The 27644-nt window shown below is 47.0% G+C and overlaps 1 protein-coding gene across 2 annotated transcripts in view; it reads right to left on the bottom strand.

Annotated features, from left to right (window-relative positions):
- LOC112229968 (TGF-beta receptor type-2) overlaps positions 1-27219 on the bottom strand; it is a 39614-nt gene extending 12395 nt beyond the window's left edge. The window contains exons 1-5 of one of the 2 annotated variants that reach the window (XM_024396139.2): positions 26924-27219; positions 20451-20601; positions 15824-16014; positions 13206-13978; positions 12008-12149 (exon numbers count right to left, since the gene is read on the bottom strand). In XM_024396139.2, coding sequence (XP_024251907.2) covers positions 12008-12149; positions 13206-13978; positions 15824-16014; positions 20451-20601; positions 26924-26996 — 1330 coding nt within the window. In that variant the 5' untranslated portion in view covers positions 26997-27219. The remainder of the gene's footprint in view (positions 1-12007; positions 12150-13205; positions 13979-15823; positions 16015-20450; positions 20602-26923) is intronic. The other variant, XM_024396138.2, reaches the window with a different exon arrangement.
- Positions 27220-27644: the final 425 nt, after the last annotated feature.

The following is a 27644-nucleotide window of genomic DNA, read 5'->3' as shown; positions in this document are numbered from 1 at the left end:
AAGCTAAGGGATGGGACTGAAGAAATGTAACGACTCCTAAATTCATAGAAAGACCTATGGATGCAAGGACTGACCATTTTTTAGGCTATATAGTGTTTGTTTACATTAACTTGTTTACAAACATTGGAGTAAAACAAGCTTATATTTTGGCTTGTTGAACTACGCTCATGAGACAGAAGTTATATTCTTCAAGAATCAATGGGTAAAATGGATGTAGCGATTGCCGATTGCCCCTTTAAGCAGTCATGAGTAGTGCTGTGGACATCATGACATTTTGTCAGCCGGTGATTGTCAAGCAAATAACTGCTGGTCTCAAGGTCATTTACCATTAATTAACATAAACAAATGTAGCATTTTCTGGCTTCCACGCACAGCCTACAAGCCACTGATGCAGACCTTTGGAACATCTACATTTTAAAGTCTTAATAAATCCATGAAATATAGCCTACACCATCACAATAAATCCCTTATTTATTTTAGACTAGTCTGAAGAAATATGATATGAAGAAAATGTAGTCTATTACAGAAGAACAGAATAGCATACTCTGAGTTGTCCTTATGTTAGGCCCTGATCTGGCTATGCCATATGGCTGTGGGCTATACTAGTTCATCATTTAGCAGGTAAGATTTGCTTAGAATTCCATGGCATTGGCCTCCCGAGTGGTGCAGCGGTCTAAGGCACTGCTTGAGGCGTCACTACAGACCCGGGTTTGATCCCGGGCTGTGTCACAACCGGCCGTGACCGTGAGTCCCATAGGGTGGCTCACAATTGGCCCACAGTCATCTGTGTTAGGGGAGGGTTTGGCCGAGGGGGCTTTACTTGGCTCAGTACGTTCTAGCGACTCCTTGTGGCGGGCCGGGTGCCTGCAGGATGATTACGTCGTCAGTTAAACAGTGTTTCCTCCGACACATTGGTAAAGCTGGCTTCCGGATTAAGGAGCACGGTTTGGCGGGTCATGTTTCGGAGGAGACATGACTCAACCTTCACCTCTCCCGAGCCCGTTGGAGAGTTGCAGCAATGAGTCAACATTGAAAAAGGGGTACAAGAATATAAATACAAATCTGTGGCATTATTTTATAGTATGAAGAATACAATGTCTCCAAACGATTTGAGGGCGGCTATTCTGTGTTGAGCGGTTAACAAAGAAACAGGTACTTCTACATGCTTCATTTAGAGTTATTTATGTCACTTTAGTTGTACACGGCCGTAGGCTATAAGCGCAACTGTTCCATTAGCAGGAAAACACCATTCTATAAAGTGAGTGCAAATGCAATTATGCATGTAATGTTTTTATTATAAAGGTGCATATTTATGGTGAATTTCCCCCCCCCCCTCCAAAACTTAAAACTCACGCGCTGCATGTGTATACCAGTTAGGCTCTAAACCCGTTGTAAAGCAGATGAATGTGTTTAATTTTAAGAAGTTATCAAAACATATAGGCCGATGGGCTAGGCTACATGAGGTGTGTGACTCTGCTGTTGGATCTGACAATTCATCTTGATGGTTGTACAGTTGTCTCAAATAAAACTTTGAAGGACCTCGGCATTACTCTGGACCCTGATCTCTCTTTTGACGAATATACCAAGAACATTTTAAGGACAGCTTTTCCATCTTCGTAACATTGCAAAAATCGGAAACTTTTTTGTACAAAAATTGTGCAGAAAGCTAATCTATGCTTTTGTCACTCCTAGATTAGACTACTGCAATGCTCTACTCTTCAGGATAAAACACTAAATAAACTTCAGTTAATGCTAAATACGGCTGCTAGAATCTTGACTAGAACCCACAGAATTTGATTATATTAATCCAGTGCTAGCCTCTCAACCCTGGCTTCCTGTTGAGGCTTGGTCTGATTTCAAGGTAGCATTGCCTTTAAATTGTTTAACTTGGGTCAAACGTTTCAGGAAGCCTTCCACAAGCTTCCCACAATAAGTTGGGGGAATTTTGGCCCATTCCTCCTGACAGAGCTGGTTCATCCTTGGGAGCAATTTCCAAACGCCTGAAGGTACCACGTTCATTTGTACAAACAATAGTATGCTCACGCTTTTTCAGTTATGCCCACAAATTTTCTATGGGATTGAGGTCAGGGTTTTGTGACGGCCACTCCAATACCTTGACTTTGTTGTCCTTAAGCCATTTTTCCACAACTTTGGAAGTATGCTTGGGGTCATTTGGAAGACCCATTTGCGACCAAGCTTTAACTTTCTGACTGATGTCTTGAGATGTTCCTTCAATATATCCACATAATTTTCCTCCCTCATGATGCCATCTATTTTGTGAAGTGCACCAGTCCCTCCTGCAGCAAAGCACCCCCACAACATGATGCTGCCACCACCGTGCTTCACGGTTGGGATGGTGTCCTTTGGCTTGCAAGCCTCCCCCTTTTTCCTCCAAACATAACAATGATCATTATGGCCAAACAGTTCTATTTGTGTTTCATCAGACCATAGGACTTTTCTCCAAAAAGTAAGATCTTTGTCCCCATGTGCAGTTGCAAACCATAGTCTGGCTTTTTATTGGCGGAATTTGAGCAGTGGCTTCTTCCTTGCTGAGCGGCCTTTCAGGTTATGTCAATATAGGACTTGTTTTACTGTGGATATAGATACTTTTGTACCTGTTTCCTCCAGCATCTTCACAAGGTCCTTTGCTGTTGTTCTGGGATTGATTTGCACTTTTCACCCCAAAGTACGTTCATCTCTAGGAGACAGAACGCGTCTCCTTCCTGAGCGGTATGACAGCTGCGTGGTCCCATGGTGTTTATACTTGTGTACTATTGTTTGTACAGATGAACGTGGTACCTTCAGGCATTTGGAAATTGCTCCCAAGGATGAACCAGATCTACAGGTCTACAGTTTTTTTTCTGAGGTCTTGGCTGATTTCTTTTGATTGTCCCATGATGTCAAGCAAAGTGGCACTGAGTTTGAAGGTAGGCCTTGAAATACATCCACAGGCACACCTCCAATTGACTCAAATGATATCAATTAGCCTATCAGAAGATTCTAAAGCCTTGACATAATTTTCTGGAATTTTCCAAGCTGTTTAACTTCTTATGGCTGGGGGCAGTATTGAGTAGCTTGGATGGATAAGGTGCCCAGAGTAAACTGCCTGCTACTCAGGCCCAGTTGCTAACATATGCAAATTCTTAGTATTAGTGTCACGACTTCTGCCGAAGTCGTTGCCTCTCCTTGCTCGGGCGGTGCTCGGCGTTCGACGTCACCGGTCTTCTAGCCATCATTGATCCATTTTTCATTTTCCATTGGTTTTGTCTTGTCTTCCCACACACCTGTTTTCAATCCCATTCATTACCTGTTGTGTATTTAACCCTCTGTTTCCCCTCATGTCTTTGTCAGAGATTGTTTATTGTCAGTGTAGTGTTTTTGTTGTATAGGTGTGCGACGGGTCTTCGTACCCATATTTGTTTATGTTCTTTTTCCTGTTTAGTGTTATGGAGCATGTTACTATGACATTATTAAAAGACTCCATTTTACACTCCATTTGACTCTCCTGCGCCTGACTTCCCTGCCACCTATACACATATGCCTGACAGAATCTCTGACCAACAATATGAAGTCAGCAGGAGAGGACACTATGCTCATGGAGCTGGAGGAACGCGTTCAGGAACAAGCGAGGGAGCTTGACTGTATAAGCTCCGTCATGGATTGCATTGTCCAGAATATGGATCGCTGGGAGAGACAGGGAGTTTCTCCAGCGCCACCACCACCACAACCGGAATCTCCCTTGAACGTTTTTTCCTCTCCGGAATCGAAGATCCATTTATCCCTACCCACGGGATACAACGGAGATACTGCCGGCTGCCAGGGTTTCCTCCTTAAGCTGAACTTATATCTAGCCACGGCCTCCCAAGTACCATCTGACCGTGAGAAGAGTTACGCCCTCGTCTCATGCCTCACCGGGAAAGCCCTGGAATGGGCCAGCGCTGTGTGTAGAAGGGAGGATGCGGCGTTGGACCATTTTGAGGAGTTCACCCGCCAATTCCGGATAGTATTCGATCATCCACCTGAAGGCAAAGCAGTGGGGGAGCTCCTCTATCATCTGAGGCAGGAGACGAGGAGTGCACAGGAGTTTGCTTTGGAGTTTAGGACCTTGGCTGCCGGCGCTGGATGGAGCGACAGGGCCCTGATCGACCATTACCGTTGTAGTCTACGCAAGGACGTCCGTCGGGAGCTGGCCTGTAGAGACACCACCCTCACCTTCGACCAGCTGGTGGACATGTCCATCAAGCTGGACAACATGCTGGCTACTCGTGGACGTCTAGATCGGGGTCTGGTTGTTCCATCCTCTCACACCCTCTCTCCCGAACCTATGGAATTGGGAGGGATGGTGCGCAGGGAGACCGGAGGGGGTTCCCGCTCGAGCACCATTCATGGTCGCAGAGGGCACACTGCTGGTCGGTGCCGGGTTGGTTCCTCTGGGAATAGAGAAGGCAGGCAGGGCATTCTGGCATCACCCCAGGTGAGTAGGCACCATTCTCATCCAGAGCCCTCTGCAGCACTAATGTTTGTCTCGGTCTCTTTTCCTGATTTTTCACTGCATTCCCAGTAAGGCGCTAGTAGATTCAGGTGCGGCTGGGAATTTCATTAATAAAAGTCTAGCTCATAGTTTAGGGATCCCTATTGTTCCTGTGGATATGCCTTTCCCTATTCATGCCTTAGATAGTCGACCATTAGGGTCAGGGTTTATCAGGGAGGTAACCGCACCTTTGTGTATGATAACGCAGGAGGGTCACAAGGAGAAGATTAGTCTTTTCCTTATCGATTCTCCTGCGTATTCTGTGGTGCTAGGCCTACCCTGGTTAGCTTGCCATAACCCCACTGTTTCTTGGCCACAGAGGGCTCTCACGGGGTGGTCGCGAGAATGCTCAGGTAGGTGTTTAGGGGTTTCCGTTGGTGCCACTACGGTGGAAAGTCCAGACCAGGTCTCCACCGTGCGCATTCCCCCCGAATATGCCGATTTGGCTCTCGCCTTCTGTAAAAAGAAGGCGACTCAATTACCACCCCATCGACGGGGGGATTGTGCGATAGATCTCCTAGTAGACGCTGCATATCCCAAGAATCACGTGTATCCCCTGTCGCAAGCGGAGACGGAGGCTATGGAGACATATGTCTCTGAATCTCTGCATCAGGGGTTCATTCAGCCATCCATTTCACCCGTCTCTTCGAGTTTCTTTTTTGTGAAAAAAAAAGGATGGCGGTTTACGCCCGTGCATTGATTATCGAGGTCTGAATAAAATCACAGTGAAATATAGTTACCCGCTACCTCTGATTAATACGGTTATTGAGTTAATGCACGGGGCACGTTTTTTCACAAAATTGGATCTCAGGAGTGCGTACAATCTGTTGCGTATTCGGAAGGGTGATGAGTGGAAGACGGCATTTAGCACCACCTCAGGTCATTATGAGTACCTTGTCATGCCATATGGGTTGATGAATGCTCCATCAGTTTTCCAATCATTTGTAGATGAGATCTTCAGGGACCTGCACGGGCAGGGTGTAGTGGTGTATATAGATGATATTCTGATATACTCTGCTACACGCGCCAAGCATGTGTCCCTGGTGCGCAGGGTGCTTGGTCGCCTGTTGGAGCATGATCTATATGTCAAGGCTGAGAAATGCTTGTTCTTCCAACAATCCATCTCCTTCCTAGGGCATCGGATTTCCACTTCAGGAGTGGAGATGGAGAGCGACCGCATTACAGCCGTGCGTAATTGGCCGACTCCAACCACGGTAAAGGAGTTGCAGCGTTTTTTGGAGTTTGCCAATTACTACCGGAGGTTTATCCGGGGTTTTGGTCAGGTGGCAGCTCCCATTACCTCACTGCTAAAGGGGGGCCCGGTGCGCTTGCGGTGGTCGGCTGAGGCGAACAGGGCTTTGAAGCACCTGAAGACTCTGTTTACCTCGGTGCCTGTGCTGGCTCATCCGGATCCCTCTTTGCCATTCATAGTGGAGGTGGACGCATCCGAAGCTGGGATAGGAGCAGTGCTCTCTCAGCGTTCGGGTACGCCACTGAAGCTTCGCCCCTGTGCTTTCTTTTCGAAGAAGCTCAGCCCGGCGGAGCGAAACTATGATGTGGGGAACCGAGAGCTGTTAGCTGTCGTAGAAGCCTTGAAGGTGTGGAGGCATTGGCTTGAGGGGGCGAAACACCCTTTTCTCATCTGGACTGACCACCGCAATCTGAAGTACATCCGGCAGGCGAAGAGATTGAATCCTCGCCAGGCAAGGTGGGCCATGTTTTTCACTCGTTTTGTGTTTACTCTTTCTTACAGACCAGGCTCCCAGAACGTTAAGGCAGACGCATTGTCTCGGCTGTATGACACAGAGGAGCGATCCATGGATCCCACTCCCATACTCCCAGCTTCGTGTCTGGTGGCGCCTGTAGTGTGGGAGCTGGACGCGGACATTGAGCGGGCGTCACGTGCAGAGCCCTCTCCCCCTGAGTGTCCAGCTGGTCGTCTGTACGTTCCATCTGCTGTCCGCGACCGATTGATCTATTGGGCTCACACGTCACCCTCCTCTGGTCATCCTGGGATAGGTCGGACGATGCGCTGTCTTGAAGGGAGGTACTGGTGGCCCACTTTAGCTAAGGACGTGAGGATTTATGTTACTTCCTGCTCGGTTTGCGCCCAGTGCAAGGCTCCTAGACACCTGCCCAGAGGTAAGCTACAACCTCTACCCGTTCCTCAACGGCCGTGGTCGCACCTGTCGGTGGATTTTTTGACTGATCTTCCACCTTCACAGGGTTACACCACGATCCTGGTCGTTGTGGATCGGTTTTCAAAGTCCTGTCGTCTCCTCCCTTTGCCCGGTCTCCCTACGGCCTTACAAACTGCAGAGGCCCTATTTACACACGTTTTCCGGCACTATGGGGTGCCTGAGGATATAGTGTCTGATCGGGGTCCCCAGTTCACATCAAGGGTCTGGAAGGCGTTCATGGAGCGTCTGGGGATCTCGGTTAGTCTTACCTCAGGTTTTCACCCCGAGAGTAATGGGCAGGTGGAGAGAGTTAACCAGGATGTGGGTAGGTTTCTGCGGTCTTATTGCCAGGATCGGCCGGGGGAGTGGGCGAAGTTCGTGCCCTGGGCAGAGATGGCTCAGAACTCGCTACGTCACTCCTCCACTAACCTTACTCCTTTTCAATGTGTATTAGGGTATCAGCCGGTTCTGGCTCCTTGGCATCAGAGCCAGACCGAGGCCCCTGCGGTGGACAATTGGTTTCGGCACACTGAGGAAACCTGGGAGGCAGCCCACGTCCACCTTCAGCGTGCCATAAGGCGCCAGAAAATTGGCGCAGACCGTCGCCGCAGTGAGGCCCCAGTGTTCGCACCAGGGGACAGGGTCTGGCTCTCGACCCGAAACCTGCCCCTCCGCCTGCTCTCCTGGAAGCTGTGTCCGCGGTTTGTGGGGCCGTTTAAAGTCCTGAGGAGAATGAACAAGGTATGTTATAGGTTACAACTGCCCACTAATTACCGTATTAACCCCTCGTTCCATGTGTCTCTCCTCAGGCCGATGGTGGCTGGCCCGCTCCAGGAGGCTGAAGTGCGTGATGTTCCTCCGCCTCCTCTAGACATCGAGGGGTTTCCGGCGTACTCTGTTCGATCCATTTTGGATTCGAGACGTCGGGCGAGGGGCCTTCAGTACCTCGTGGACTGGGAGGGGTACGGGCCGGAGGAGAGATGCTGGGTTCCGGTGGAGGACGTGTTAGATCCTTCCATGTTATCAGAATTCCACCGTCTCCATCCGGATCGCCCTGCACCTCGCCCTCCGGGTCGTCCCCGAGGCCGGTGTCGACGCGCTGCTGGAGCCGCGCGTCAGGGGGGGGTACTGTCACGACTTCTTCCGAAGTCGTTGCCTCTCCTTGTTCGGGCGGTGCTCGGCGTTCGACGTCACCGGTCTTCTAGCCATCATTGATCCATTTTTCATTTTCCATTGGTTTTGTCTTGTCTTCCCACACACCTGTTTTCAATCCCATTCATTACCTGTTGTGTATTTAACCCTCTGTTTCCCCTCATGTCTTTGTCAGAGATTGTTTGTCAGTGTAGTGTTTTTGTTGTATAGGTGCGCGACGGGTCTTCGTACCCATATTTGTTTATGTTCTTTTTCCTGTTTAGTGTTATGGAGCATGTTACTATGACATTATTAAAAGACTCCATTTTACACTCCGTTTGACTCTCCTGCGCCTGACTTCCCTGCCACCTATACACATATGCCTGACAATTAGATTTGGATAGGAAACACTCTGAAGTTTCTAAACCTGTTTGAATGATGTCTGTGAGTATAACAGAACTCATATGGCAGGCAAAAACCTGACAAAAAATCCAACCAGGAAGTGGGAAACCTGAGGTTTGTAGTTTTTCAAGTCATTGCCTGTCGACTATACAGTGTCTATGGGACATATTGCACTTCCTAAGGCTTCCACTAGATGTCAACAGTCTTTAGAACGTTGTTTGAGGCTTCTAGTGTGAAGGAGGGGGGAATGAGAGCTGATTGAGTCAGGGGTCTGGCAGAGTGCCATGAGCTGATCACGCGCGCTCACGTGAGAGCGACCTGCATTCCATTGCATTTCTACAGACAAGGGAATTCTCCTGTTGAAACATTATTGAAGATTTATGACAACAACATCCTAAAGATTGATTCTGTACTTCGTTTGACATGTTTCTACGAACTGTAATATGACTTTTCGCACCTCGTGAGTTTGGATTGTGCACTAAACGCGCAAACAAAAAGGAGGTATTTGGACATAAATGATGGACTTTATTGAACAAATCAAACATTTATTGCGGAACTGGGAGACCTGGGAGTGCATTCTGATGAGGATCATCAAAGGTGAATATTTATAATGCTATTTCTGACCTCTGTTGACTCCATAACATGGCGGATATCTGTATGGCTTGTTTTGGTCTCTGAGCGCTGTACTCAGATTATTGCATGGTGTGCTTTTTCCGTAAAGCTTTTTTGAAATCTGACACAGCAGTTGCATTAAGGAGAAGTTTATCTAAAGTTCCATGCATAACACTTGTATTTTCATCAACATTTATGATGAGTATTTCTGTAAATTGATGTGGCTCTCTGCAAAATCACCGGATGTTTTGGAAGCAAAACATTACTGAACGTAACGCGCCAATGTAAACTGAGATTTTTGGATATAAATATGAACTTTATCGAACAAAACATACATGTATTGTGTAACATGAAGTCCTATGAATGTCATCTGATGAAGATCATCAAAGGTTAGTGATTAATTTTATCTCTATTTCTGCTTTTGTGACTCCTCTCTTTGGCTGGAAAAATGGCTGTGTTTTTCTGTGACTCGGTGCAGACCTAACATAATCGCTTGGTGTGCTTTCATCGTAAATCATTTTTGAAATCGGACACTGTGGTGGGATTAACAACAAGTTTATCTTTAAAATGGTGTAAAATACTTGTATGTTTGAGGAATTTTAATTATGGAATTTCTGTTGTTTTGAATTTGGCGCCCTGCACTTTCACTGGCAGTTGTCACATCGATCCCGTTAGCGGGATCTAAGCCATAAGAAGTTTTAAAGGCACAGTCAACTTAGTGTATGTAAACTTCTGACACACTGGAATTGTGATACAGTGAATTGTGAAATAATCTGTCTGTAAACAATTGTTGGAAAACTTGTCATGCACAAAGTAGATGTCCTAACCGACTTGCCAAAACTAGAGTTTGTTAACAAGAAATTTGTGGAGTGGTTAAAAATGAGTTTTAATGACTGCAAACCTAAGTGTAGGTAAACTTCCAACTTCAACTGTATCTCTCCAATTTCTTCCCGCCATACATACCTACACGTATGCTACGATCACAAGACACAGGCCTCTTTATTTTCCCTATAATTTCTAAGCAAACAGCTGGAGGCCGTGCTTTCTCCTATAGAGCTCAATTTTTATGGAATGGTCTGCCTGTCCATGTGAGAGACGCAGAAGTCTTTACTGAAGACTCATCTCTTCAGTAGGTCCTAGTGTAGCCTGGTCCAGGTGTACGAAGGTGAACGGAAAGGTCCTAGAGTGACAAACCACCCTTGCATTCTCTGCCTGGCCAGCTCCCCTCTCTCCACTGGGATTCTCTGCCTCTGACCCTGACCCTATTACAGGAGCTGAGTCACTGGCTTACTAGTGCTTTTCCATGCTGTCCCTAGGAGGGGTGTGACACTTGAGTGGGTTGAGTCACTGACGTGATCATCATGTCCGGTTTTGCACCCACTCGGACTCTTGCCGTGGGGGAGATATTAGTGGGCTATACTCATCCTTGTCTCAGGGTAGTAAATTGGTGGTCTGTTGATATCCCTCGAGTGGTGTGGGAACTGTGATTTGGCAAAGTGGGTGGGCTTATATCCTGGATTGGCCCGGTCCGGGGGTATCGTTGGACGGGGCCCTATTCTCCCGACCCCCCCCTCTGTCTCAGCCTCCAGTATCTATGCTGCAATAGTCTATGTTATATCTAGTGTAATTCCCGTCTTATCTGGTTTCCTGTGTGACCTTAATTATGCTCCCTATAATTCTCTCTCTCTCTCTCTCTCTATCCTTCCCTCCCAGAGGACCTGAGCCCTAGGATCATGGCTCCTGGGTGTCCCCGGTCCACCTGGCCGTGCTGCTGCTCAAGTTTCAACTGTTCATAATGCGGCTACGGAACCCTGACCTGTTCACAGGATGTGCTACCTTGTCAAGGACCTGTTGTTTTCGGCTCTCTCTCGACCACACCTGCTGTCTTGACCTCTGAATGCTTGGCTATGAAAAGCCAACTGACATTTACTCCTGAGGTGCTGACCTGTTGCACCCTCTACAACCACTATGATTATAATTTAACCCTGCTGGTAATCTATCAACGTTTGAACATCTTGAAGAACAATCTGGAATTAATGGCCATGTAGAGGACTGGCCACCCCTCAGAGCCTAGAGCTTTCTTCCTAGATTCCTGCCTTTCTAGAGTTTTTCCTAGCCAGCGGGAAAACTTCTACATCTGCATTGCTTGCTGTTTGGGGTTTTAGGCTGGGTTTTTGTATATGACTTCTGCTGATTTTGATTTGAAAAAGTTTCTTAAAAAAGGCATGCGCTGTTCCTTGCCTTAAGCTGGACATCATTCACAAGGGATAATATATCATCATATCTCAAGTGACAGGCTAATATTGTGACCCATCAGACTATTATTGATTTAATCTTGTCTTTACATATACTAAATGATATATAAGTGAAATTGATTTAGAATGGACCATTATCATGTACTTCTCTATCATGCACCTCCAGTATATTTAAATAGTGAATGGAGGACACTATTCCCACGGTTTATTTTCATGCCAGCCAGGTAGGCTGCACTCCTGTTGTAAAGAGAAGCAATGTGCTTCATATTAGGAAAGTTGAGAAAGAAATATAGTACGCCTAGCCTATTGAAAGTTGATGGGATCCTCCTCTTTTTAATGAAGGCCATCCCTCTGTTTCCTCACGCAATTGCATAGCCTATAGAAATGTTGCGCAACATGAGCTCATGGGCCGTCATTAATTGTTTGATTCGATTTTCGACTACATTTTTATTGGTGTCAGAGTGATTAGAGGGACAATAGAGTGCTGAGTACTTGGCAGTTAGCAAGTTTGGTCATTAGTAACCTACCATCAGCAGCATCAGAGCTTGGAGAAGCCTAATTACCGTGACAAAACGGTCATGTGGAATTTGACTGCCGCCCTGACTTGTGATTGCCGGTGTGGTGAGAATACGGTCACCGTAACAGCCCTAGTCATGAATAACTTCAGATAAACAAACCTGTGATTATTTAACAGTGAACACCTGTATTTTTTACAGACATTTTGTCACGGTCCTGAAGGACTTTCAGGAATGTGTGACTACAATTGCGGGCACCTTTTACGGAGAGGTACACCTACTCTATATCACTTACACAAGGTCACAAATTAAAATCAATTGGCTACAGTCTAAAGCAGCTCAGTCACATGATTGGTCAGACGTCATGTGGTGTTACTTTACCTCCAATGGCATTGCACCTGGAGGTGATCTCCCACAGTACCAGGGCCATGGAGTAAACGTCTGTCTGCTTGAACGACTCAATGTTTTCCAGGTTGATTCTGGACTCCAGCACCTCAGGGGCCATGTACCTGGCAGTGCCCACCTGTAGGGTAAGACCAATAAGGACAAGATGTTAGCCTATTCAGTGGATCATTATCAAAACTGTTCTGTTCTATTATATTCTGTTCTATTCTATTATTTTCTATTCTACTCTGTTTTGTTCTGTTCTATTATATTCTGTTCTGTTATATTCTACTCAATTCTAATGCTATTTACAGTAGAATATGCATGATTGCTTCCAGAGGTAGTACTGTACAGTACCATGTACCACTACAATTCAACTGCAATTTTAACTGACAGCCTGGTCGGATACATGTCTTCCCTGTTTCTTCCCCCCACTGTATTATAAGACACTACGAAGAGACAATGGGTGCATTAAACACCAAAGGGGCACCCTCTAAAGAAGCTCACTGTCACGTTCTGACCATCGTTCGTATGTGTTTTCCTTGTTTTAGTGTTGGTCAGGACGTGAGCTGGGTGGGCATTCTATGTTTCATGTCTAGTTTGTCTATTTCTATGTCTGGCCTGATATGGTTCTCAATCAGAGGCAGGTGTTAGTCATTGTCTCTGATTGGGAACCATATTTAGGTAGCCTGGGTTTCACTGTGTGTTTGTGGGTGATTGTTCCTGTCTCTGTGTTTGCACCAGATAGGACTATTTCGGTTTTCGTTACGTTCATTTACGTTCTTTGTTTTGTAGTGTTTGTATTGATTTGTGTTTTTACGTTTGTTTATTAAACATGGATCGCAATCTACACGCCGCATTTTGGTCCACCACAAGAGAACCGTTACACTCACGATGACTACGTTTCATAACAAAGACACAATGACCCTGTCCTACTGCTGTACAACAGTCTAATGGTTCTATTAGAACTCCATCAGGCCTGTTTGCCTAGTTACTGTAATAAAACAAAAAGGCAGAGCAGCACTTGCTCTATGGATATTACTAATCTGTTGTCCAGAAGAGGAGCCCCCATGAGTAAGTAAGCCAGTCTGAAATGGCACCCTATTCCCTATATAGTGCACTAATCATAGGCAATATGGTAACATTTTGGATGCACCGTGAGTTGAAAGGAGAGACAGGAGAGAAGAACCTGTACCTGTCCACTGTTGGCCAGCTCGTCCACAGACAGCGAGTTGTCCAGACGCAGACCCAGTCCGAAGTCACACAGGACACAGGTGAGGTCCCCCTTCACCAGGATGTTGGAGCTCTTGATGTCCCGGTGGACAATGGGCACCTTGTAGCGTCCACACAACGTGTGGTCACTATGTAGGTGGGCCACGCCCCTTGCCAGCGACCCGCCCAGCACCCACAGGTCGTCCCAGCTGATGACGTGGCGCGTCAGGTACTCCTGGAGGTTGCCCCGGGGGTGGTAGGCCGTGATCAGCCAATACTGTTTCTCCACCTTGTGGTCCTCTGCGGTCAGGAAGTGCAGGACGTTCTCGTGGCGCAGGTCGGCGTCCGAGAAGATGTCCTTCTCGTTCTTCCACGAGGCATATTCCTCGTCTGCGAAAATTTTGACGGCAACGGTCTCGAAGTGTTCGCCAGCCCCCGTGGCGCCCTGCTTCAGCTTGGCCTTGTAGACCTCGGCGAAGCGGCCCTTTCCCACCTGGGCGTCCAGCTCGATGGGGAGGAGCTCCGTGTTGTGGTTGAGGTTGTTGGCGTGCGTGGAGCTGCTGTCCGAGCCGTCGTCGTCCATCATGATGGCGTGGGCATCACTGAAGTCGAGCGGCGTCTTCTTGCGCTTGGCACCGGCGCGGCGCTGGTGGTAGATGCGGTACCAATAGAAGGATGTGATGACCAGCACGGCCAGAACCAGCAGAGGAACCAGGCTGACCAGGATCACCGACACCACCTGGGAGTCTAGGGAGTCTAGGGTGGAGAGGAAAGACGAGAGAAAAAGAGACAAAGGTAGATGTTATAGATTAGTTATACAATACATTGCCTATTCAGTATAAATATTGTAGAATATACCTATTCTGTAACATACAGTAGGCCCACCCCCTAGTTAGGTATATTCTACAATACTTTTAAAATTATCCACCTCTACAATTATTAGAAGTCTTCAGCCATCATAATCTACTCTAAAACTTGAGCATATTTTCACAATGACCTTTTCACTCACTATGAGTAGCTGGACTGGCCATGAAGGTGAATATCAAATAATTGTCTGTTTGTTTATTGAACTTAAGAGCCCACTGCATAAAAAACAATGACCACAAAGGACTATATGAGATACACTAGGAAATCAATAGGAAGTAGCTATATCGTCTCAGAGCATCTTGCTACGCGCAACGTAGCCTGCTCCTTTCCAGCAAATTTCCATGAGGAATGTCAGTAAGCATCTCGAAGCTACGAAGCTGAAGTTAGCTTGCTGGTCTGTTAAACACACAAATAGGCTGAACCATGCCCCAGTCAACCACATATTGTGTTCCCTTTATAGACCTAGTCTATGTCTGATTCTTATACTTTTAAGGAGTGATGTCGGTGTCTGCTAGACAGAGTAATCTGGTGAACGTTTATGTTTATGCTATGTTTATGATCCTATTTCTGGGGATGGCAGAAGTCTCGTAAAAACATAATAAAACACAACATGTCACGCGCAATTCCAGATCCCAGATCAGTTAGGATTTAAAGGGTCGTAAATGAGTCCTTAACACGTTGTCTGAACAGGCAGACTGTGACAAGTGCTGCTGGGGTTCTATAAATACAGACAGAGATATTAGGAACATGTTTGGCAGTGGAGGATTGTGTGTGTGTGCGCGCGTGTGTGTGTGCGTGTGCATTTGTGTGTGTTTGTATGTCTACGAATGTTTCTGTGCATACAGAACAGCAAGTACCCGTCAAGCCCTCACTCACTCGCTCCTTTTTTTTAGACAGGAAACCACGTCTGAAATCTTCCAACGTGGCCTCAGCGGAGTTTGTTTTCTTTTTCGAAGAGCGAGAGAGAGGAGATCCGTCACAACAAACCTGTCCCTGTGCCTCTGCCATCTCTCAGTAGATACAGCCCACAAACGAAAGCTTCCTAGTTACTAACCCCACTTAGGGCCAGGTTTGAGTATATCAATTGTATTAATACATGCACGAGCTGTTTTTCACCATTCATTGTTATGTGGTGAACATGAAGTTAGACCGTGTGCAGCAGAGCTATCCATCTTCCGCAGTGAGGGGAAATGTATTTCCATGACATCGATGTTCCCGGCGTGCGGGATGCTTTTAACTTTGGGCTCCGGAAAGTAAAGTCTGGAAAATGTATCTCTGTGTTATTACTGCTTGGATGCTGTAGTCAAAATACATTTGATTCCAAAATTGTAACGAAAGACTACAGCCAAAAGGCCTCGGCGATGCGAAACCTGTTTGCAATCTTTTATTTGGTGGGTGTACAACAGTACACACACGTCAGCATTCATGTGTGACACCTTACATGATAACCTAATAAGGAATTGCATAAGTGTTTATTACAACATATGGTAGAAGAACATGCGTGAGTTACGTCAAAAGTGTTGGTGAACGATATGATCAATTGTAATAGCTAGCCTACATAACACAATCAGCCATGACATAACAGGTGACATAGCATCACATAGGGACTCACAGAAGGTGAAGAAGACATGTTTGTTGCACTCGTTTGACCAATCATAATGCTAACAAAAGGCATGACATAACAGGTGACATAGCACTGCACAACAGGTGACATAACCCTACATAGGGACTCACAGGGGGTGAAGAAAAGGTGGTCGTTGCACTCGTCCTCGGAGCAGGAGCAGATGAAGAACTGGGAGCCCATGTTATTCCTCTCCCTCATCTCACACTTGCTGTTGTTATAGTCCTCCAGCACCAGACCATGCAGCTTATGGGCTGGGTTGTGGCATATCGTGTCTATGGTGACATTGTCGTCTTTCTTCCTCCTGGAAACAAGACAACAGGAGCAATTAGTTCCACTCCAATTCATTTTTGTCAAACAGAGAGAATATTTAATCTAGTGATAAATACAGTAATAAAAGGGAAAATAACTTTTAAAAAGTAAGAAACTGCAGTCTAAGCATTATGGTAATGATTTGATACAGAGGTCAGGTTAGGTTGTACAGAATGTATCCCCCAGTTACAAAATACCGCCGTACACGTGCAGTGAATAATCCTGAAGGTGCACAAATGGACCTACAAATGGGATACTCAGGTCTCCTGCTGGGTGGTGTGGAGCTGTCACGCCCTGGTCAAAGTATTTTGTGTTCATCTTTATGTATTTGGTCAGGCCAGGGTGTGGCATGGGGTTTTTGTAATTGTGGTGTGTTTGTCTTGGGGTTTTGGTGGTGGTATTGGGATTGTAGCTTAGTGGGTTGTCTAGCAAAGTCTATGGCTGTCTGGAGTGGTTCTCAATCAGAGGCAGATGCTTATCGTTGTCTCTGATTGGGAACCATATTTAGGCAGCCATATTCTTTGAGTTTGTCGTGGGTGATTGTCCTTAGTGTCCTATGTGTACTCGTTGTTAGTTTGCACCAGATAGGCTGTTTCGGTTTCGTTTATTGTTTTTTGTAAGTTCGTGTTTTTTGTTATATTAAACATGGATCGCAATCGACACGCTGCAGTTTGGTCCGACTCTCTTTCATCACCACTAGAAAACCGTTACAGAATCACCCACCACCAACGGACCAAGCGGCGTGTCAACAGGCAGGAGCAGCCGAAAAAGGAGATGCTCACCAAGGATTTCTGGTCATGGGAGGAGATCTTCGACGGGAGAGGACCCTGGGCTAAACCAGGGAGTGTAGCCGCCCAAAGGAGCAACAGGAGAAGAGGCAACAGAGGCAGCAGCAGCAGGAGCAGCAGCAGCTACAGTGGGAGAGGTTGCACCACCTGGAGTTATGGACATGGGAGGAGGAATTGGACGGTAAAGGACCCTGGAATGAGCCTGGAGATTATTGTCGCCCCAAAGCCGAGCTGGAGGCAGCAAAAGCAGAGAGGCGGCATTATGAGGAGCTAGCACGGCAGAGCGGATGGAAGCCCGAGAGTCAGCCCCAAAAATTTCTTGGGGGGGCTTACAGGGAGTATGGCTATGCCAGGTAGGAGACCTGCGCAAACTCCCTGTGCTTACCGGGGGCTGGAGAGACCGGGCAGGCACCGTGTTATGCTGTGGAGCGCACGGTGTCTCCAGTGCGGGTGCACAGCCCGGTTCGGTATATTCCAGCTCCGCGTATCGGCCGGGCTAGATTGAGCGTCGAGCCAAATGCCATGAAGCCGGCTCTACGCATCTGGTCCCCAGTGCGTCTCCTTGGGCCGGCTTACATGGCACCAGCCTTGCGCTCGGTGTCTCCGGTTCGCCTGCATAGCCCAGTGCAGGCTATTCCACCTCGCCGCACTGGCAGGGCAACCGGGAGCATTCAACCAGGTAAGGTTGGGCAGGCTCGGTGCTCAAGAGCTCCAGTGCGCCTGCACGGTCCGGTCTATCCAGTACCACCTCCACACCCCAGCCCTCCGGTAGCAGCTCCCCGCACCAGGCTTCCTGTGCGTGTCCTCGGTCCAGTACCACCAGTACCAGCACCACGCATCAGGCCTACAGTGCGCCTCGCCTCTCCAGCGCTGTCGGAGCCTTTCTCCTCTCCTGCGCTGCCGAAGTCTCCCGCCTATCTAGCGCTGTCGGAGCTTTCCTCATCTCCAGCGCTGCCGGAGTCTCCCGCCTGTTCAGCGCAGCCAGAGCTGCCAGTCTGCATGAAGCAGCCAGAGCTGTCAGTCTACATGAAGCAGCCCGCGCTGCCAGTCTGCATGAAGCAGCCAGTCTACATGGAGCAGCCAGAGCTGTCAGTCTGCATGGAGCAGCCAGAGCTGTCAGTCCGCATGGAGCAGCCAGAGCTGTCAGTCCGCATGGAGCAGCCAGAGCTGTCAGTCCGCATGGAGCAGCCAGAGCTGTCAGTCCGCATGGAGCAGCCAGAGCTGTCAGTCCGCATGGAGCAGCCAGAGCTGTCAGTCTACATGAAGCAGCCCGAGCTGCCAGTCTGCATGAAGCAGCCAGTCTACATGGAGCAGCCAGAGCTGTCAGTCCGCATGGAGCAGCCAGAGCTGTCAGTCTACATGAAGCAGCCCGAGCTGCCAGTCTGCATGAAGCAGCCAGTCTACATGGAGCAGCCAGAGCTGTCAGTCTGCATGAAGCAGCCAGAGATGTCAGTCTGCATAGAGCAGCCAGTCTGCATGGAGCAGCCAGTCTGCATGGAGCTGCCAGTCTGCATGGAGCTGCCAGTCTGCACGGAGCTGCCAGTCTGCACGGAGCTGCCAGTCTGCACGGAGCTGTCAGTCTGCACGGAGCTGTCAGTCTGCACGGAGCTGTCAGTCTGTAAGGAGCTGCCAGTCTGCAAGGAGCTGCCAGTCAGCACGGAGCCGCCAGAGCGGTCAGTCTGTAAGAAGCCGCCAGAGCTGTCAGCCTATATGGGGCAGCTAGTGCCGCCAGTCTGCCCAGCGCCGCCAGTGCCCCCAGTCTGCCCAGCGCCGCCAGTCTGTCCAGCGTCGCCAGTCTGCCCAGCGTCGCCAGTCTGCCCAGCGTCGCCAGTCTGCCCAGCGTCGCCAGTCTGCCCAGCACCGCCAGTCTGCCCAGCACCGCCAGTCTGCCCAGCGCCGCCAGTCTGCCCAGCGTCGTCAGTCTGCCCAGCGCCGCCAGTCTGCCCAGCGCCGCCAGTCTGCCCAGCGCCGCCAGTCTGCCCAGCATCGCCAGTCTGCCCAGCGCCGCCAGTCTGCCCAGCGCCGCCAGATCTGCCAGTCTGCCCAGCGCCGCCAGATCTGCCAGTCAGCCAGACTCTTCCAGATCTGCCAGTCAACCAGACTCTTCCAGATCTGCCAGTCAGCCAGACTCTTCCAGATCTGCCAGTCAGCCAGACTCTTCCAGATCTGCCAGTCAGCCAGACCCTTCCAGATCTGCCAGTCAACCAGACTCTTCCAGATCTGCCAGTCAACCAGACTCTTCCAGATCTGCCAGTCAACCAGACTCTTCCAGATCTGCCAGTCAGCCAGGATCTGCCAGTCAGCCAGGATCTGCCAGTCAGCCAGGATCTGCTGAGACCACCAGCCAGCCAGGAGCTGGTAGATCTATTTACCGGCCTGAGCTTCCTCTCACTCCTGAGCTTCCTCTCACTCCTGAGCTTCCTCTCACTCCTGAGCTTCCTCTCACTCCTGAGCTTCCTCTCACTCCTGAGCTTCCTCTCACTCCTGAGCTTTCTCTCACTCCTGAGCTTTCTCTCACTCCCGAGCTTCCCCTCAGTCCCGAGCTGCCTCGGTCCCGAGCTGTCCTTCAGTCCCGATCTGCTCCTCAGTCCAGTGGGGTTCTGGGTGAGGACTACTAGGCCATGGTCGGCGGCGAGGGTGGACTATCCAGGGACGAAGGGAGAGGGGACTAAGACATTAAAGGAGTGGGGTCCACGCCCCGCGCCGGAGCCGCCACCATGGACAGACGCCCACCCGGACCCTCCCTATTGTTTTGAGGTGCGTTCGGGAGTCCGCACCTTAGGGGGGTTCTGTCACGCCCTGGTCAAAGTATTTTGTGTTCATCTTTATGTATTTGGTCAGGCCAGGGTGTGGCATGGGGTTTTTGTAATTGTGGTGTGTTTGTCTTGGGGTTTTGGTGGTGGTATTGGGATTGTAGCTTAGTGGGTTGTCTAGCAAAGTCTATGGCTGTCTGGAGTGGTTCTCAATCAGAGGCAGATGCTTATCGTTGTCTCTGATTGGGAACCATATTTAGGCAGCCATATTCTTTGAGTTTGTCGTGGGTGATTGTCCTTAGTGTCCTATGTGTACTCGTTGTTAGTTTGCACCAGATAGGCTGTTTCGGTTTCGTTTATTGTTTTTTGTAAGTTCGTGTTTTTTTGTTATATTAAACATGGATCGCAATCGACACGCTGCAGTTTGGTCCGACTCTCTTTCATCACCACTAGAAAACCGTTACAGGAGCGTATGTCGTGAAACCCTTTTTAAGAGGTGTTGCTGTGAACATGGAATTAGGAGTTCAGCTGACTTCAGCTCTGAATGCTATAAATGTAATGAGATAATGTGGCATTGCCTTCAGCTTCGAACAGGAGGGCAAATCTAGTTCTCCCCTTTTTTTTTACATTCACAAGGCAAATTTCACACGATATTTGGTGGGGTTTGTTGGTGGGGCACTTTTGGGTTTAGCTACTTAAATAAACCTTGTTCACAGCGAATGTAGTTTTTAAATGACAAAGAAAGATGATTAATTTATGCTCTGTCACACATTAACATGCTCCTAGTGTATCACTGTACCCACTACCCAGCATGCTCTCCTGAGGTCAAGTTTAAAGGTCATTCCAACTCCCAACGAGAGATGATGAGGGGCGCTGTAGTCACTCACCAGATGCTGACACACACGTCCTCTGGATGGGGGCAGATGGATGTGATGCTACAGTCGGCCATACAGTTCCCTGTGCCCGTACAGCTGGTAGACTCAACGTCACAGAACTTACACAGACGCTTCAGCTTCAGCATAGTCATTGATGAGGCCACTGAGGTGGAGACACAAAGAGATTGATCGTTTATAAAGGGATATGATTACGTACAGCAGTCAATAGTTTGTCCATTTAGGTTACTCATGTGTCGTCAAATATGTTCACTCTTCACTGCAGCTCTTTACTTCCCTATTCCAAATTAATACAGGTCACTTTGACGGTCTAAAACACGACAAGGTAAGACATTTGACCAGGATTCGAGGTAAACGCTGCAGATGTTGGCTCAAATGGAAATGATCTTTAAATGTTTTGGATTGAACCTCGGGCTTTTGTTCGCTTTCATATACGGGCCTAAACTGTATTGACCCAACGAAGATGATAACTTTGCTCAACTTAGGAAACTCTCTCATCTAAATGTATTACATATTAATATGAACCTTTCCTACACTGGAAGAGTATGGCCTGTTGAACATCAGTGAGTACAGTGAAACATTAACCTCACGTCTCAGTCCAGACTACGTGAAGGAATTTATCATTAGTGAGAGACTTGACAATTTCCCTTTGAAAAGAATGTGTGAAACAGACAAAAGGAATGTTCCCTTCGGTACTACGCCTCGAAGTATAACTATTCCAAAAGACAGTTTTCAAAGCAAGTGATTAATTTGTGTTCATGTGTTCTTCTCCAATTCATTCATTACAGTGTAACATGGTACATCCATTTTTCAACCATATGTAAAACTATTTCCCTCGAGCGCAAATTCTACCAGGTGAACAATCAGCACATTCTGCAGTGCCATCTATCTACTATGGTCGTGTTCAGACTTGACTCAGACTCAGTGGTGTGATGAGTGCCTGTGTGTGCTTGATAGTCATCTCTACTGAGACAACCGCTAGACAGACAAAAAAAACAAGCAAAGGGAACATTGAACATCAGTATGTCTTTCAGTCGAGTAGTCTCTAATTTGCACATTTGATTAGTTGCCGTCTTGCCAATTCACTTTGTGAACATCAAAAAGCAGGAGATAATGTCAGAGTGTGTGTTTGTGAGTGAGAGAAACAGCGAAAGAGATAACTAATAGAGTGTATAAATGTGTGTGCGCGCATGTGTGTGTTTAAAGTCTAGGAGCACTCCTAGTGGCAGATAACTTTAATGCAGGCAAATTTAAATCAGTTTTACCATATTTTTACCAGCATGTCACATGTGCAACCAGACGAAAACGAATCCTAGACCACCTTTACTCCACACACAGAGATGCATACAAAGCTCTCCACTGCCCTCATTTGGCAAATCTGACCATAATTCTGTCCTCCTGATTCCTGTTTACAAGCAAAAACCAAAGCAGGAAGTACCAGTGACTCGCTCAATACGGAAGTGGTCAGATAACGCGGATGCTACACTACAGAATTGTTGTGCTAGCACAGACTGGAATATGTTGAGGAGTACACCTCTTCAGTCATCGGCTTCATCAATAAGTGTATTGACAACGTCGTCCCCGCAGTGACTGTACGTACATATCCCAACCAGAAGACATGGACTATAGGCAACATCTGCATTGAGTTAAAGGCTAGAGCTGCCGCTTTCAAGGAGCGGGACACTAATCCGGATGTTTATAAGAAATCCCGCTTTACCCTCAGACGAACCATCAAACAAGCAAAGCGTCAATACAGGATTAAGATTGAAACCTACTACACAGGCTCTTACGCTTGTGGGATGTGGCAAGGCTTGAAAAATATTACGGACTACAAAGGGAAACCCAGACGTGAGCTGTCCAGTGACGAGAGCCTACCAGACGAGCTAAATGTATTTTATGCATGCTTCGAGGCAAGCAACACTGAAGCATGCACGAGAACACCAGCTGTTCTGCATGACTGTGTGATAACGCTCTCGGTAGCCGAAGTGAACAAAACCTTTAAACAGGCCAACATTCACAAAGCAGCTGGGCCAGACGGATTACCAAAACATGTACTCAAAACATGCGCAGACCAACTGTCAAGAGTCTTCACTGACATTTTCAACCTCTCCCTGACCGAGTCTGTAATACCTACATCTTTCAAGCAGACCACCATAGTCCCTGCGCCCGAGGAAACAAATGTAACCCGCCTAAGTGACTACCGCCCGTGGCACTCACGTCGGTAGCCATGAAGTCGGGAGCTGCCGCCAGGTGGTAAGAGTAGGCAACAACACGTCTGCCACGCTGATCCTTAACACTGGGGCCCCTCTGGGTTGTGTACTTAGTCCCCTCCTGTATTCCCTGTTCACCCACGACTGCGTGACCAAACACGACTTCAACACCATCATTAAGTTTGCTGACGACACAACAGTGATCACCGACAACGATGAGACGGCCTATAGGGAGGAGGTCAGAGAACTGGCAGTGTGGTGCCATGACAACAACCTCTCCCTCAATGTAAGCAAGTCAAAGGAGCTGATCGTGGACTACAGGAAAAGGCGGGCCGAACAGGCCCCTATTAACATCAATGGGGCTGTAGTGGAGCGGGTTGACAGTTTCAAGTTCCTTGGTGTCCACATCACCAACGAACTATTATGGTCCAAACATACCAAGACAGTCGTGAAGAGGGCACGACAAAATTTGGCATGGGTCCCCAGATCCTCAAAAGCTTCTACAGCTGCACCATCGAGAGCACCCTGACCGGTTGCATCACTCACCACTTGGTATGGCAACTGCTCGGCATCTGACAGTAAGATTCTACAGAGGGTAGTGCGAACAGTCCAGTACATCACTGGGGCCAAGCTTTCTGCCATCCAGGACCTATATAATAGGCGGTGTCAGAGGAAAGCCTATAAAATTGTCAGAGACTCCAGTCACCCACTATAGACCCCCCTCCCCCTTTTGTAAACTGCTGCTACTCACTGTTTGTTATCTATGCATAGTTACTTCGCCCCCACCAACATGTACATATTACCTCAATTAGCCTGTATCCCTGCACACTGAATCTGTACCCGGTGCCCCCTGTATTAGCCTCATTATTGTTATTGTTATTATGTTTGTTTTTATTATTACTTTTTATTTTAGTCTACTCGGTAAATATTTTCTCAACTCTTCCTGAACTGCACTGTTGGTTAGGCTTGTAAGAGAAGCCTTTCACGGTAAAGTCTACACTTGTTGTATTCGGCGCATGTGACAAAGTTTGATTTGATTTGCGTTTATGAGTGCGTGCTCATGTTTTACTCCCAAATAAATTATATTGGTTATCTACCTGTCCTTGCACTGTGTGTGCTGCTCCTGATAACCATTAGACCGTATGCTACTGTTTGGAGATGTTCGATTCCAGGCTGTATCACATCTGGCTGTGAATTTGGAGTCCCGTAGGACGGTGCAAAATTGGTCCGGTTTGGCTGGGGTAGGATGTGATTGTAAATAAGAATGTGTTCTTAACTGACTTGTCTAGTTATATTAAACAAATTTAAAAATCTCTCTTCGACTTTATCTATGTGTGCAAGCATTATTCAGTCCCAACCCCACAGGGGTCGTGTTATCATATGAAGACTTGGTCCAACTTTACACACTATCTGCGTGTGAAATGGCATCCTATTCACTATATAGTACACTACTTTTGACCAGGGCCCATAGGGTTCTGGTCAAAAGTAGTGCACTATAAAGGGTGTACAGGGTGCCATTTTGGACACGCCTACGGTCTCTTTAGTGAATAACCATACTGTATCGTTGGTGAGAGGAACATGGTCCCTTCCAGCAAAAATGTGTAATTTACTATTGCTGGGTTATGTTTGTCCACCTGTTACAAAAGCTAATCATAATTCAGAGAGTTTTGCTTTGGAGGGCTCCAGTGAACGGTTGATTACCTTACATCAATGTTCCTCTGTAGTTACTTAATTGTCGCAATAACATGTGGACAGCACATTTTGAACATAAAATCAACTATAGCCCCAAAACAGTCCACTTTGGTAAGGTGGGAAGGATCCAACAATCTTCAGGACTTTCTCACCGAGGGGTTGGAAAGTGAGAGCAAGAGAGAAAGAAAATGCAAGAGCAAGAGAAAGAGAGAGATGTTGCACCCAACTGCCAGATCACTCCCTTTTTTTCCCTCCATTTGCTCTCCTTCCAGACCTTTATGGAGTGTCTTTAGCATGTATAAAACCAGAAACGGACCAAAATCAGATGCTCCTAATTGTTAAAACAGAGATGAGGTGAAATGAAGTGAAAAGAGATGGAGGGCGAGATCTTACACACTGAATGACGTCACTACCACATAACCACAAGTCTAAGTATGATAGACTGCACAAATAGGAAGAGAAAGCTCAACCTTTTACTTGCATCAGCAGCGTCCTCGTGACACAACCGATAGTGAAAATGCATTATTGACCGTCATCTAGGCCTGTCTGCATGTGCAGCTCGGGGATTTCCTCTTGAAGAATTCCAGTCGCCGAGAGCTAAGTTCAGCCAAGCGAAATGGGTTAGGATTGGGTCTGTGTTCAAAACGACAGCTTATTACCCATATAAAGCACTAATTTTGAGCAGGCAATGGTCAAAAGTAGTTTGCTATATAGAGAATAGGGCACCATTTGGGACGCGCTTGGGTCTCCGCTGTGTTAAACCGGCTGGCAGGGGGCGAACCTGATAGAGCCACTTTGTCAGGTCACGTGACCAACCATGTTAAAATAATCAACCTTCTCTCTCTCTCTCCTCAGTAGAGAGAGCAAATACGGTTCTCTTCCCTCCAACTTCCTCACAGTGCAGTAGTATACTGTATTACTCTATGCCAGAGAATATCAAGGCTACTGACTTAGGAGAGAATGTTGTACTCCTGTACCAGGACAGAACACCTACTGTAGCTGTTCCCAATCTGCAGGGTGGAGTAGAGCTGCGGCTTAAAGCAACAGAAATACAACCTGCAAGTCTGAAAACCAGGGTAACTGGAGCAGATCATACAACCTGCAAGTCTGAAAACCAGGGTAACTGGAGCAGATCATACAACCTGCAAGTCTGAAAACCAGGGTAACTGGAGCAGGTCATTCAACCTGCAAGTCTGAAAACCAGGGTAACTGGAGCAGATCATACAACCTGCAAGTCTGAAAACCAGGGTAACTGGAGCAGATCATACAACCTGCAAGTCTGAAAACCAGGGTAACTGGAGCAGATCATTCAACCTGCAAGTCTGAAAACCAGGGTTACTGGAGCAGATCTAGAGAAGCCACATCCACTGCAGCTGGCAGCATTCATAAGGCAGTACAGCCAGTGAAGTAAACATGGTGTCAGGATATTGCAGAGGGATACTAGGCTATATTCTGTTATTGCTATTTCTAGGGTGCAGTGTACATGTCTGACTTGCTAAATCTTAAGCAAACAAATAAAGGCATTACAGTTAAGTTCTGCAGAGGAGTACAATTTTGAATTTGGCCTGAAGTGGTTTGTAGTGTGTTATAGAGTTATAACAGAACAGCTAAGAATGAACTTGGGCTGAGAGCTGGTAGTAGAGTGAGAGGTGGTAGAGTTAGGAGTAATTATATCATTAGAAAAACTCCTCTCAAAGTGTATGTTATTTAAGCCCAAGGAGGCGGGCTATGGTGTGGATGAATGCTGGTAATTGTCACCCAGGGCAAAATATAATTGCAGATGTGGGGGAGAGAGGATTATAAGAAGGCAAAACTGTTTGGTACCATTGGGACATGTTTGGAGTTGGAGACAGAGGCAATAGATGACAATTTATGATATGTCTACCTTGCAAATGATAGACCAAATATAATTCCAACATCCAGTGTCAACAACGCACATCAGAATGAAAAGTCCCATAGGTCAGACAACCATGCATGTTTTCTCCTGCAACAGGTGGTGTAGCTAAACCTCCTCCCACTGTGTTAAGCAACCCCTTCAACACACAACATATACTGTACCTACTTCCTCTTTACAAAAACATCATTCTACACACTCAAAGGCTTTTCTGATGTGAGTTCCTCTTGGAAAATACTAGTGCTCACTTGAATCATTGAACATAGACATTATGTTCATACATTCCAACCCCACTTTAGGACAACAATTAGGATTTGGGTATAAACGTACCACCGTTCCTGAATTCCTGATATTGAACAACACTGACTGCGTAGTTTGTATACATTAAATACTTCTATGCATAGAAATTGCAGTAACACCAGCTAATATATTTGCGCGTTTTAGCTCAAATGACCTGAAAATTTCGCCTTCCACTAAAATGTATAGTTTTATGGCTGGATTATGTTTGACCACCTGCTACAAAAAAACTGAATGACAATTTTGAAGAAACGTGTGTCAACGTTCGTTACAACAACCTCATAAATGTTTCAATAATTACTTGATTACCTCGATAACACTAACCAACCACCAACATTCATAGGTTACTTTTAAAAAATAAACGTAAAACTCACTTTTCTGTTCTAGCAGAATACTACCAAACATTATCGTTCCCCACCAGAAAGCGGAAAAACGAAGTAGCTCCATTTAGAAACGGACTATAAACTCCTCTTCTTTTCATTTACTAAAGCCTTGATAGAAGTAAATATCCAGACTTTAATTCGAGACGTTCTTCGGGGGGTTTCTTCGGGTCTGCCTGTTGCTCTCATGCGTCTCTCAAGCAGCGTCCGGTTAGAAAAGTAAATAGTGCAGGCAGAACTTGCCGTATATGAGTCAGACAGTATGTATGCACTTTTCATGAAACAGGAAATCTTCAGAAAGGGCAGGACTGTTTTTTTCTTCTTCTCTGGGCTACTTCTGAACTTCTGGGCTTGTGGCTCACTGGTCTTGAAACATGTTATTATGGCCACAAAACCTATAGCAAGGCAAAACTTGAAATGACACGCTCCAAAATAGATGGCAATGACTTCAAAAGAAGTTAGGATAAGTACACATCCAAACAAAACATAAGAATTAAACACCTCTCTACTTACAATTCTGCAACATTCTTGACGTTTTTACACACTTCACTGTGCCATTTACCATAACACACAAATGATTGATCAGCCAAAATACAGCTGTGTCTGTTAGCAAATGAATGACAACATTACATAACTTCTTTACTTGCTTTACTAGCACTTTTTCACATGGACCCCTGATACATTGTCCCCCTCCTGCATATCTCTCTTCCTGAGG

This window comes from Oncorhynchus tshawytscha, linkage group LG31 (genome assembly GCF_018296145.1).
Source record: "Oncorhynchus tshawytscha isolate Ot180627B linkage group LG31, Otsh_v2.0, whole genome shotgun sequence".
Taxonomy (NCBI): Eukaryota; Metazoa; Chordata; class Actinopteri; order Salmoniformes; family Salmonidae; genus Oncorhynchus; species Oncorhynchus tshawytscha.
The sequence above is the reverse complement of the archived record's forward strand: the minus strand, read 5'-3'. Positions and strand labels throughout refer to the sequence as shown.